Raw genomic sequence first — 14,098 nt, forward strand, 5'->3', positions numbered from 1 at the left:
GGCAAGTTCCTGACCCATATGGGGAGAGCTGTTGAATATCCCATCTTAGGATCCTTTCTGCAGAAAAATCAAATATTGGTTCTTATTTAAGTCAGGAGATTGAAAGAATCTTCCCTGTGTCTCCCTTTCTTTCTCACTGCAGGGTGGAAGGTGGGACACAGTAATCCTGATTGTAGTAGTATGTTTCTTTGGTTTGGGTGAGAGCTGTTCTCCTACTGTTCCCGCTGCCATGGCCCTTTTTCTTCTTCTGTTAATTGGAACTACCGGTAGTTTGTTGCAGTGAAGAGCGTATGGCTGCTGAAAGCTGGACATCACTCAGGTGTGTTAAATCATTGCTTTTTCCATCTTGGTACTGTTATGCCCTGGAATATGGAGAGGGGCTCTCTTCCTTGCAGAGAGAGAGAGACAGACTCTATGAATTGCATCCCCCTTGTCTACTAGTAGAACAAATGGGAAGAGCAACCGATCTGATCATGTGTGTTTATGTCTTTGTATAGCACCTAAACAAGGCACATCATCATAATCATGGATGCAATCCTAAGCAAGCTTCTCTGGAAGGAAGAGAGCCCCTTCCTTGAAAGTTAATCAAAATCAGCAGGACATGCATCAGAGAAATTACGTCTAGGGGTGAGTGTGTTACTATGAAACATACTCTTATTCCTCTTTCAGAAATCTGACCTGTGGAACAAAGTTCACCTCCCTCCCAAATGCACCATTCCCTTTTGGTGCCCTCTCCGGATTGTTTTTCTTTTTCATGCCACCAGCGGCTGCTATAGCTTACCCACTGTATTTGGGGCCAAGACTGGAATACATCCACAAATGTGGGTGAAAACATAATACAAAAATCCCGAATAGATGACGCAACGCATATATAATATGCATGAACAGGTTTTCGAGTTTTACTTTTGAGTCCCAGAATTTTAAAGCAAGCTGGTGCACACTGTACAGGACCCTCTACCCCACCTACAAACAGCAAACCGGCTGGCTGTATTACAAATCCTCTTAGTCTGCTTTGCTATGAGCAAAGGAGATACATAAACCCAATGGCTCTATGTTGTTCAGATTCCAGCCTGTGTTCAAGCCAATATTTCAGCCCAACCCTAACTCCTCAGGTGATACTTTGATGCAGTACAATTTTTGTTTGGTCTAGAGACTGCATAGAAATTTTAGTAACTACTTCTACACCAAACATGCCCCTCACATTTTCAAACCGCAAGAGTGTGGCAACAAAAAACTTAACACAATGAGCAAGAGACAAGGAAATACTAATATTTAAATATCTGCTCCAAAGTACACCACTGCAATAAAATAGAATTAATGAACTGCTCAAAGCCTACTTTGTCTTCACTCCAAAGGAAAGCAGCGTCCAACCTAGTGATAACAGAATAAATACAGGGAGGGAGCTGCAGCCCAATATAGGAAAAAAGGCAGTAAGGGAACACCTAGCTACTTTAAATTAATTTAAATCTCCAGGGCCTGATGAGCAGCACCTGAGACTACTAAAGGATCTTGTGGATGTAATCTCAGTCTCTGTCTATAATTTTTGAGAATTCTTGAAGAATAGGTGAGGTCCCTACAGATTGGAGACGTGCAAATGTTGTCTTAATCTTCAAAAAGGGAGGGAAAGACCACCAGCTTGACATCAATCTGCCTATGAGCACTTAGAAAAGGATGCTGTGATTACAAAGACCCAACAGGAGTTTCTCAATAAACAAGTCATAACAGACAAATCTCGTTTCTTTCTTTCTTTTTTTGATAGTTACAAGCTTGGTGGATCAAGGGAATGTTGTGGAAATAGTGTATCTTGATTTCAGTAAGGCTTTTGGCAAGCTGGAATGTGTGCAGAGGAGGGCAACCATCAATCATCAAGGATCTGGAAACCAAGCCTTAGGAGGAACAGTTGATAGAATTGGGAATGTTTAGCCTGGTAAAGAGACGACTGAGGAGATATTATAGTCATCTTCAAATATCTCAAGGGCTATCATATTCAGGGTGGAGCATATATGCAGGGTTTTCTCTTGCTCTAGAAGCTAGGACGCAGACCAATGGTTTCAAGTTATAAGAAAAGAGATTCCAACGTAACATCAGGAAGAACTTTCTGACAGTATGAGCTGTTCAACAATAGAACAGACTCCCTTGGGAGGTTGTGGACTCGCCTTCCTTGGCAGTTTTTTAAGCAGAGGTTGGAAGGCCTTCTGTCAAGTATGAGCTAGTTGAGATTCCTGCATGGCAGGAGGTTGGAATGAATGACCCTCAAGGTCCCTTCCAACTCTGCAATTCTATGAATCTATACTCAACTATAGTACATTCTGCTGATCAGTAGGTTTTAATTCTATGCAACTTCTCCTAGTCTACAGTACCCGTGTCCATCCTTTTTATTACAAGGGCACTCAATTTAGGATCCAACACTATCAGCATAATTCTCCACCCCAGAGCAAATGTGGCTTTGCCTCAATAGCTATTCTAATAGGTAATCAATATAAGACCATACATTTCAAAGTGGGTGGGTGGGTAACCAATGAATAATTTCAGGCATTTCTCCAGCAACAATACCACCTAATCCAGAAATTAAAGAGCATTTATTTGTTGAAGCAGCACTTGAAAATCCAGGGTTTGGGAGATAACTTCACTAGATTTGAACAACAGCTGCTGCTCTTTCATGCCAATTTTTACAGCTTTCTGGTCTGTAAGCACCTAGCTTGTTGAATGTACTGGTCATCCATATGAGCAGCAGAATTCCCTGAGAAAACTAGTGTCTGGGATTGGCTAAAGAGACTGCTGAATATGAAATACTAGGCAATAAAAACATTCCCATATATTGAACATTATAACTGTTCCAATAAAAGTTCAAGAGGCTTGTCTTCCACTAAATTAACCCCACTTCCACTGACTATGACAAATACCATTCTGACATATCTGTAAAGCTGGCAGAACAGCTTCCCTTCCCATACCTTTGCAGCAGCCAGGCTGCTACCAGAAAAAGCAGGAAGAAAAATAAGATGTATTTTAGCAAAACCAGTATAATTAGAAGAAGAACAAAAAATGAATTCAATAGCAAACCAATATGTACAGGACAGATTTTCCCAAGGGAAATGGATAACCTATACACACCCACAGTATGGTTTGTTCATTCCTCATTCTTATGCTCTGTTCTGAAAGTATGAAAGGAACCAAATATAGAAATCAACATTAAGGGGGGGACGGGAATGTTTAAATGTGAACAAGGTTTTGCTTTACCAGGTTAAACTAATAATCAGTGTTGATGGTTTTTCCCCCAAGTTACAGTTCTCGTCTCTAAACATGATGCGCCTATTTTAAAGACTGTAGATGGAGATATATATATTTCAGTTAAAATAAGAGACAGGTACCTATTGTAACTTGCTTTCCTGAGGCAATTTGGTTTTGTTTGTTTTTAATACATATGCATTTATCAAAATATTTGCAAGACAATTCATTTCAACGGCCGTAAAGTCACAAAAGTGCATAAAAGCCTGAAGGCAGTCCGAGAGAACTTCAGCAGAACAGTCTTTGATTAGGATGGGGTAGAAGAGTACGTATAAGCATTCACCGCAGTTAAGTGTTGATCTTGTGAGAAGAGATCTTCCTAAGATTCTCTGGTAAATACAGCAATAGTTCAAAAGTAGCAAAATGCTGTTTTAAAAGCGATGGAGCAGATCAAGAAAAATGAATCATAGACACAACAGTTAAGAGCAGGTGTGACGAACATTGGATATTGGTTCCCCTGCCCCAGCTATTTTGCAGTGTTGACATTGACTTACTAAGTTTACCAAAAGAATAAACCAGACAAAAATATTTGTACTGTAGTCTTGCTTGCAGCAACCACCTCCTGCTTCAGAACAGATAGAAGACACGTAAGCCTGTTATATAATCCCACTTTTTGGTAAAAGGCAATACAATGAGTTTTAGAGTTGAAGACAGAAGCTCAGATAGTCAAACATTCATGTAGAAGCAAGCATTATTAGGTGTAGTAAAGAAAAAGTTGCAATCTATACTTCCAAGACTTCTGCAATAAAACATTTTACTAGTCACCCAGCAAAGAATACCAAACCCAAATACTGTACTGAACGATGCACATTGAAGCACCAAGATGGTGGTGCTACATTTATGGGTGTTTTTCTTTAAAAAAAAACACAACCCACTGTCAATTAAACGAAAGGTCTGATGTTTCAGTATCCAGCCAGGATTAAAAGAATGTTTCTCCTTTCCCTTTCACTCAAATGCTGTTCTAGAGAGAAATTCTTTGCTGAACAAGGCAGGTTGGTAAAAATCCTACAGCAATAGTTCTTCATTAATGAGATATACAATCATAGCATGAAGCTGAAAAATAGAGTGTGAGCAGTAGAAAGGGCAGTGATGGGTAAATTTAAGGGTTTCCAAGTTGATGATGCTCACCTGTGAAAAGAAACAATTATTTCTGAAACAGGCAGCATTATTCAGTCAACGGCAAGCCTCAATAATTTGAAGACAAACTGTTAGTTGCCCAAGATTAACATGTTTTTCCAGCTCCTAAAATTGGCGCGAGAAAACAAAACAGCATCTGAGGTGTTGGGAAGGCAATCGTGATTTTGCAATGTAAATTGCACCCTGGTTGCCGCTTCCCAATACTGAATGCTCATTTCACTGCATTACCAAGAGCAAATGGCCCAGATTCTACTCAGATTTTGGTGGCACACAGAGGTAGAAAGCTGAATAACTCCCAAACTGGGTTGAAAATGTGCTACTATAAACTTATCTTGAGTAGAAACAATTGGAAAACAGTATTTCAGAATTCAGAGCAAAGGGAGATTGTGGTGGAAAAAGCAAGAATATGAACACCACAAAAATAAAATTTCATAAGGAACCCTTTGCCACCTATATTCTGGCTTCTTAGGTGACTATAACCTATGGCTTTTTAATGTCAGCTTCCTCTTTATCATGGGATATTCAATTTACTCTGATATGCAGTGGGATTCAGGAACTCTTATGCAATTTCCGCACTGTCATTCCATTTTTTGTTTAATTGAGACCAAGCTGAGAACTGAAAAGGTTTCATGTTCTACTTCAGTCTTATGGTGAATTATGTTTAAATGTACAAAATTTACAGCGCAACACTCCACATATCTACTCAGAAATAAGTCCCATTGAATTCAATGGAGCTCGCTCCTAGGGTGTGTAGGATTGCAACCTTCATGACCTACATCTTACAGGACCTTTAGCATTATGGCATTAAATTGTGTTCTGCATCATGGGGGGAAAAAAAGATTTTGCATATTTGCCAAATTTTGCATAGCATGGAAGTCCAAAAAGAACATGTTCTACTTAGAGGACTTCTCAAAATAGTGAAGAATCTCAAGTTACAGAGATGACTCCACAAACATCAGCTGGCCAACTCAACAAAATACATACCCTTCCAGTCAGCTCAGTCAGGAAAAGAAAGTTTCTCTGAGTTACCAATGATTTCAGATGGTTTTTGTTTGCCTGTGAGGCGCTTTTGCACACATAACCAATTTCTGGCATAGAAGTAGTTCACATAACCCATTTCCAAATTAAATACCATCCTTGATTCTGCCCTATTGCAAGACTGGAAAGACCTACCATACCTACTACACCCAATTTTAGAATAATTATACAAATGTGGACTATTAGTGTGAAACATTGCTTTGTTTGTATGTTTTTGTGATCACAGGGCTTTCTTTTAGTTTACATTGTAGTCAATTAACTGTCAAATAGTAGATGCTATAGTCAGCATATGGAGCTAGATTCTAAGCACTTCACAATAATATACAATTGTTAAATTGCTTGACAAGCATTATGCCCAGTATTTGTGAATACGGGAAGAACTCTCACTTCGCTAAAGGTCATGGAGGACAGAACTGCTATTAGAATTTAGGATTCTTTTTCACTGAAATGTAAACCCACTTACCGCCCCGCCCCCCGCCCCTATATTTCATTTCAACAATAATTTGTGATAATACATTTTGCTAGGAGGTATGCCTTTAAAACTTATGAACTTAGATTACAACTGTTTTCAGATTTTTAGCTCTGTTGTAAGTTGAGACCATTAAATATCTATCCACACTTTGAATATATTTGTTTTATGTACAAAAAACTCTTCAAGAACCAGACGAAAGAACAAATTAGAATTCCTGTTCGGTTCTTTTGGCTATAAATATGCTAACACTTCTATTGACTCCCATGAGGAGTTCAAAGTTAACTTCCCCGTGCTCAATCCTCTCGTTTACTCTAGATGTATTAAACTGTGTCAGTCAGATTCATATGCTTTGAACAATCTAGCAATTAGCAGGGTGGAATTTTAAAAAGCTATCCCCAAGAGTAATGAATGTTTTGGAAAGACTGACTTTAACCTTGGGGGGAGCGGGACTGGCATGCTTATCATGAGAACAGACATCCCATGGAAGCGTCCAAACACCACATTCAATATTTTTATATGTTAGAATTATACATCTGTGGCTTGCATAACAGATTCTTGCATAAATCAAATTTTTAAAGCATTTTCTGTAATTTCTCACTGTGTGCCAAAACAAAGTGCTCTTATGTTAATGAACCAAATGCTTTTAAAAAAGGTCGCATGGCTTAAATTAACAGCCAACTGAAATGCATTATTATTTTTTATTGACTTCCATGAGCTTTGTTTGTGCCCCCACTAATAGAAGTACATATTATCTCATTAAAGATTGCTTTCTTTTAAAGACACGGACATAGTCAAGTAATAAAAGAGCTCTCCAGTGTGGTGAAGGTGCATATGCACCAAGTCAGGTTTCCAGAGCTACTATAAATCTCTGAAATTGGTAAAATGCTAACATTCAGAAGCTGGAGATACATATTGTGACATCTGGAAACATGTCGGATGGGGAAAGACAAGATTGAATGTCATTTATACTTTTAAAAAATACAAAAAACAGAAAAGATAGTCAGCCTTCTTAGATATTACTAACAGTTACAAAAAATTCAGGTAAAAATGTACTGGACAGTGTCCCTTTAATATAACATACATTTAAAATGAGGAAGAAAGTTTAAGATTACAAATAATCCATGACAACTCTTAATTTTAGAACCAGTCTGCCAAGCATTGTTGTTCACAAGTTCCATTCATTTTGCACTGGCATCTACAGAAGCCTGTAGCGCATGCCCTGGAAAAAAATGGAGGCTGCAAAGCAGCAGTGTTTGGTAGATCTTTCCCCAAGCCAGCCAGAAAGGTAGAATTCTTGGGCAAGTTTCACTATTGCCTTGCAAGTTTTTTACACTTGAAAAGGAATCTTGCAGACCCGCTTATTTTCAAAGCTTCTAGAGATAACCCTCTTATCTCATATTTCCAGAAATTAGAGGTTCACATGGCACCCATTTTAATCACTAGTTATATAAACTAGAGCAGTTATACACAATAACTGAAAAATGCAATTGAGTTACACCCCAATTTGCTATGTAGTTGCCATCTGTGAAACCTAGGCTACACATTTGCCTATTTTGCTAACCGTTAACGGCCTTCAACACAACCGGTCATGTTTTGAAAGCTGTTGTTTTAGAACCCCCCGAATTATCAAATCATTTAAAAGGACACACTCAGAATCTGTCATAATTAGAGTGAGTATGGCTTTGGTGAAGCCACAGGAACTAAATTTTCAAACAAACAGGCACCAAAGAAATTTCCTCATTCTACAGAACAACACTAACATTGGATTAGAAAAACAGGTGAAACAATATTAACCGAGAAGGAAGAGACTTGGGCTCAGTTCAGATGTCACAGCCAAACCATGGTCCTCAAACGAGTGGTTTTTAGTTTGGATAAAAATTATGGCTAGTAGAAACCAACATTTGCACCATTCAGCCATCACTGCAAAATACGGCACAATGGAACATGGGGAAAATGCACAAGCCTGCAAGCGGAGAAGGGAATGCATGAGCCCAGGGTGTGTTCTTGAAGGCAAAGCCATGGTTTAGTAGCGGTATCTCAATTGAGCCCTAAGTATTTCAGAACTTATTCAAGGAAACAACTTGCTCCTGCCTGTCTTCATTCTATGAAAAGGTTTTGCAGAAGCAGTGACAAATCCCTCTCTTGATTTCTGGGTTCATGGCTTACCAAGAAGGAATTGAAGAAGTTATGTTTTGGACCCTTACAAAATTCCACAACGTGTGTGTGCGTGTATACACTCACGCATCAGGTAGTGTGATTAAATTTTGAGATGAACAGCTCAAGGGTGGCAAAGAATTGAAAACATGATGCTTATACAGAGGTGAGTGTTTTATACATACCCATATAAAATGTAAAAAAATTACTACTTGGAAATATCCAATGCGGGGGGGGGGGGGGATCTTGCAGAGGATGAAGCACAAGGCCTTGGAGACAAATTATCCCCTTCCTTCATCAAAACAGTTCGTTTTAACCAGCAGCATATGCATTAGCATTGGTTTAGTTTGGCTTGCAACTATTCAAAAATTCCCTGCTTCCATATTCTCGAGTTCCTGCCACTTCGTTCCCATGGCAACCTCCTATTTGGTGGGTGCAGGATGAAACCATAAAGATAATCTTACATATTATTATTTTTTTAAAGTGCCAACACATTAAATGAGTGGGATCAGAGCAGCAGAAGACAAGCACCGCAGAATCTGACAGTGGTGGCAAGACATCAGACCACAGTTCGGTATTCTGAATCTTGAAGATCAAGCGTTCACGGCTTATGGCTAGACAAGTCTGACACTCGCGGAGTCTAGCCATCGGATCTAATGCCCCAACATAAAAAATAGTTTGTAGAAATTAATAATTTACACCATTTGAAACATTATTGCTTCAACAAATTCAGTCTAGTTCAGTCTAAAAATACACTGCAGTTGTGTACAACCTGGGCATGAATCAATAGATATCGAAAGTAAAATTACACATGAACTTCTCTCTTTACACTCACACGGACATAATACTCTCAAACACAGGAGGAGGGCTGCAAACAGGTACAATGGCAGCTTAATGCCAACATTCTAAAACAGTTCTGAAGACCCAAACTTGCCTTAGATTTCTCACCTAACTTACATCAGCTATTTTTATTTTTATTATTATTATTATTTCTTTTAAATTAAGGCAATGAGATGGCTACAGTTCCTAAAGTTCATTTCAGGGGAAACAAAAATATACACCTTTCTTCTTTCTGAACTTTAGGGCAGCAGCATATAATGTAGAAACTTGTATTACACAAACATGCAACGCCAGGTTGATGTAAAAAAAACAAAAACAAAACCCCCTCAAAAAAACAAGAACCCCCCCCAAAAAACCCTAAATCCACGTTAAAAAATATCATTTGGTGTTTTCTCTTCTTCTTCTTCTTCTTCTTCTTCTTCTTCTCTTAATTACACACATAGTTTTCAGAGGGGGAAAAATAAAGCTTAAAATTGTTTTACAGTTCTGTATGTGTCTAAATCACACACTAAAAGGGTTTATAGTAACAGCAACAAAATTAGGAATCTGAATCGTCACTATTTGAGGCCATTTGGGACAAGGCACTGGTTATTTTGACTGTGCCCACATCTGTATACACTTGTGGAATTCTTTTCTCTCCCTCTTTCTCTCTCTCTTTTTTTGAAGATTTCAGTTTTTCTGTTTATTCTGTACAACATAAAAAGGTATGACAGACTGTGGCTAACAGACATTAGCAGAAGCTGATTTTAGAGTTGACACCTCCTATTCCACTGCACTATATAAAAACTTCCAGGCTCTCTAAAATCTTGGATGGCTGCAAAAAACCCAGAAACAGGCGTTAAAATTAAGTCAGCTTTCAGCATTTTTCAGTGCATTTTGCAGAAAGGGTCAAGGTTAGGCATACAGTTCTGGTGTTTATTTTACACAGAGGAGACCACCGACATTTGACATAAAGTCTTCTAAACTTTTGAGGAAGGCCATCTTCTGCTTACGGTCCAAAGTTGGCGGAGTGCTGCTTGCGGTAAGCTTGTTGAAGGCATCTGCTAATCGCTGGTAAATTATAGGATCTTGTTGACTTGTTAATAAGGTTTCAACTAATTCAGAATATTCTGCCTGTGAAGAAGACAGTCTTTGTTACACGATAGAACACTGTAATTGATGTCCTTTTCATTTCATTATATATCATTTCCCAGTAAGCTTTAACCTTACAACAAGACCACCACATATGATAAAAATAACCTTTGTAAAAAAACTCCATGATCTTTTCTTTTGGGATTTATATGGACAGAACTACCTACAATGTACAGAAATTTATTCATGTATGCTATAAGATAACATACATGCTATAAGAAATCAAGATAATAAACTTTTTATAAAATAATGGAAATGTTTTCTTGAATATTTACAGATAAATTGTAAACAGATAAGAACATTGGCAGGATTATTGTAATAACCTGCAGTTATAAGAGTATATATTTAAAGAAGATGAATAAATGAGCAAATTAAGTTAATTTGGATATGCAGCGGATACTAAAAATTAATTTAAGGAACTGCAGAAAGAGGGGGGAAATGATTGTAAAATTAGTGAAATGTATAAAATTAGTGAAATGTACAAATTATATTTGAAAAACTAGAAAAAAACCATTGTAATTGAAGAGATATCAGCACTTATATCGTGTAAATCCAAGGATTTCACATAGATCCTAGTAGTACAGTGGTCCCTCGGATTACATACGCTTCAGGTTACACACTCCGCTAACCCAGAAATAGCACCTCGGGTTAAGAACTTTGCTTCAGGATGAGAACAGAAATCGTGCTCTGGTGGCGCGGTGGCAGCAGGAGGCCCCATTAGCTAAAGTAGTGCTTCAGGTTAAGAACAGTTTCAGGTTAAGAACGGACCTTTGGAACGAATTAAGTACTTAACCCGAGGTACCACTGTATTAATAACAGCCATTCGAGGTAGGTCAAGGCTTAGGAAGAGGGTCATGTCTCAGTCCACCAGGTGAATTTAAGGCTGAGGGTAAGGTGACTTCCACTCACGCAAGAGGGAGCTTCACTCTCCCAGACACCTCTTACTTCTTCACGCATGCACAGGCCTCTTAAGATTCCTATCTATTATTAGAATTACCGTATTTTTCGCTCTATAAGACGCACCAGACCACAAGACGCACCTAATTTTTGGAGGAGGAAAACAAGAAAAAAAATATTCTGAATCTCAGAAGCCAGAACAGCAAGAGGGATCGCTGCGCAGTGAAAGCAGTAATCCCTCTTGCTTTCTGGCTTCTGGGATAGCTGCACAGCCTGCATTCGCTCCATAAGGCGCACACACATTTCCCCTTACTTTTTAGGAGGGAAAAAGTGAGTCTTATAGAGCAAAAAATACGGTATTCTGCATGGAAATAGGTGCTGAACATTAGTGATGAGAATAAATGCAGGATCCAAAGTTACTTGTTGTTAACTTCCTAGAGGCAGTATATTCTCGACTCTGACGTAAGCTGCTTGACATTTTGAGAACCATCACAGCTGTGATCATTGGAAGTGAAGAGAATAATAAAAACACAGAAGCACATACCTGATGCAAACATACTAACGTGTAAAACGCTTCACCCGCTGCAGCTGTCATTTCTGTATTGTGCTTTTGCAGTACCAGCATATCAAAAACCATCTAAATTGTAATAAAATGAAGTGACTTAATAACCTTGAAATCAGTTTTGTATACATGTTGACAGCTGAAAATCAGAACCTGTACTATAGAAGCCACGAGACGTCATAGCTATTCAAGACAGCCGCAATAAACAAACTTTAAAATTGCACACAGATCTGTGAGGTGGAGGGAGGGAGTTGTTGAAATCAGCTCCTATGAATGATTCAATGCATATCCATTGAGCCGGAGGAACTACTCCTTTATTTATTTTTATTCTGCCCTTCAGATAACTATCCCAGAGAGTTTTACAATAAATTTGGCTCCTTGAATAGATATGACCGCTTTCTTCTTTGGTTGCAAACATTATTCTACATTAAATATCAGAAGAAGGAATATTACATAGTGTGTATCCTAGCTAGCAGGACCAGTGGTCAGGGATGATGGGAGTTGTAGTCCAAAAGCAGCTGGAGACCCAACTTTTATAAACAATGCCTTAGCAGAAGTGTTGTGCAAGGCAACTCCCAATCCAGTTTTTGCACCCTAAATTTTTTTGCAGAAGCTCATTTTAATAACTTGGCACAGCTCACTAGAGTTTATACCCCACACCTGGTATTCTCCTTATTTGCCATTTCTTCTACTGGAGTACAACCTTTGAGACATGTGCCAGTTGGGCAATAGTTTGAGGAACGGCACTAACACACTTTCTCCTTCCACTCATGTCTCTTTCGATTCAAGTTTCAGTTCACTTCTGATTCAGAACATGGATACTGACTTTGCTTTCTAGGGAAATAAAATGAATAGGTCCACGCCCGCAACTCACAAGACAGTTAAGATACGGAACACCCCTCTCACCTTAAGAAAGTGCCTTGTTGCTAAAAAGAGGGATGAATCGGTCTCCTGTGCTTTTGCACACTGTTCTGCTAATGGGGTCAGAGCTTCCAAGCAGAGCTGGCAAACGTCCGAACTCATTCTGATTAATCAAAGTCAAGGAATCAAAAAACATTTGCTACTGAAAACAGGAACGTGGCATCAGGAAAATATCAGCCATTAGACCTTGTAACTTGCCAACTAGCTTTAAAGAACACAAGACCATCATAGAGAATTTTGTTAAAAAATTGTCACCATTCTCCTTACAGGCACAAGTCCAGACTTACAGTGGACCAACTGAAATCAATGGGACAAGTTTTCACAACTAACTTAAGTCAACTTGATTGCCATATGTCCACTCTAAGAATGATTATATATTGGTTCAACCCTACAAAATGTTTCCAGAAAAGGTTTCTTAATCATTTTTTCTCATGGTTCAACTCAAATGCAATTAAAGAAAGGGAAGAGAGAGTTTAGCGCTCAAACATGTACATGTAAGGGGGTCAGTAGAGACACACTGGCTAAAGGCAAAGGGAGGCACAGAAGTTCACCAAAAAGGATACGACGTCATCCCTAATTCTAAGGAATACATAAGGCTTTTAAACAAGTCTTCTGGAAGCTGTGGAATTTTCTCAGGGAATATTTCACAAATAAAAGTAATTAGTTTGTAGTACTGATTACACAGCGACGGAAACTATAGGAAGGAATAGAGAAATCTTGGTTAATTAGGCTTCTTAAAATACAAACCTCTATTCTAGCACCAGATTATAAACACCAGGTTAGTCAAAAACAAAATACTATAAAATACAATATAGATGCCTTCAGTTTATACATAATCCAGATCCTGCAGGCTAGTTCCAAATTGTTAATTCAAAACACACAGGCTACGCAAAGAAAAATAATTTTAAAAGCTATGATTTAAGAATAAAAATTGCTGAATTATGGCAGGTAGAAGTCAATTTGATGTAAAAATATTCATTTGTATTTACAGTGCTACCTTGGAAGCCGAACTCCTTGGCTCCCAAACAAATCGGCTCCCGAATGATCAAAACCCGGAAATGAGTGTTCCAGTTTTCAAACGATTTTCAGAAGCCGAACATCTTGCACGGCTTCCGATTGGCTGCAGGACACTCCTGCAGCCAATCAGAAGCTGCACTTTGGTTTTCAAACGGTTCCGGGAGTCAAAAGGACTCCCGGAACGCATTTTGTTTGAGAACCAAGGTATGTCTGTATATCCAACATTCCTCCAATGAATTCAAGGTGGTGTACACAGTCCCACCCCGCATTTTAATTTAAAGGCATTTCTGAAAAATTACAACTGGCTTCACCAAGCCAGTCCACTGAAACTCTGGGTGGACAGAACTACCACTGGTGGGCTTCCCAGCAGCTTCAGTCTGTAGTAGGCCCAAAATGGGGTGTTCTGACGGGGTGGCAAGAGGCTGAGGCAGCTGAAAACTGAGCCGCCCCATTGGCATTGGTCCAAATCAAAGCCTGATTGCTGTGCCAGTTCCAGGCTGCCTAGAAAAATTTGATTGTTCTGCAAGCCTCAGGCTAACATACACATGTACATATGCTTTACAAAGCTCAGAAAAAGGAGAAAGTTTCCAGGAATGGGTTGGTATTCCCACCCAGGAACACAAAAGCAGGCAGCAGTGGAAAAT

At 38.9% G+C, this 14,098-nt stretch overlaps 1 protein-coding gene across 1 annotated transcript in view; it reads right to left on the minus strand.

The window, feature by feature from the left end:
* Positions 1-3,378: 3,378 nt before the first annotated feature.
* Positions 3,379-14,098, minus strand: part of XPO4 (exportin 4) — a 67,346-nt gene continuing 56,626 nt past the window's right edge. The window contains exons 20-23 of the mRNA XM_028726298.2: positions 13,001-13,131; positions 12,423-12,540; positions 11,499-11,591; positions 3,379-10,039 (exon numbers count right to left, since the gene is read on the minus strand). Coding sequence (XP_028582131.2) covers positions 9,842-10,039; positions 11,499-11,591; positions 12,423-12,540; positions 13,001-13,131 — 540 coding nt within the window. The 3' untranslated portion in view covers positions 3,379-9,841. The remainder of the gene's footprint in view (positions 10,040-11,498; positions 11,592-12,422; positions 12,541-13,000; positions 13,132-14,098) is intronic.

Source organism: Podarcis muralis, chromosome 4, assembly GCF_964188315.1.
Source record: "Podarcis muralis chromosome 4, rPodMur119.hap1.1, whole genome shotgun sequence".
In the NCBI taxonomy this organism is placed as follows: Eukaryota; Metazoa; Chordata; class Lepidosauria; order Squamata; family Lacertidae; genus Podarcis; species Podarcis muralis.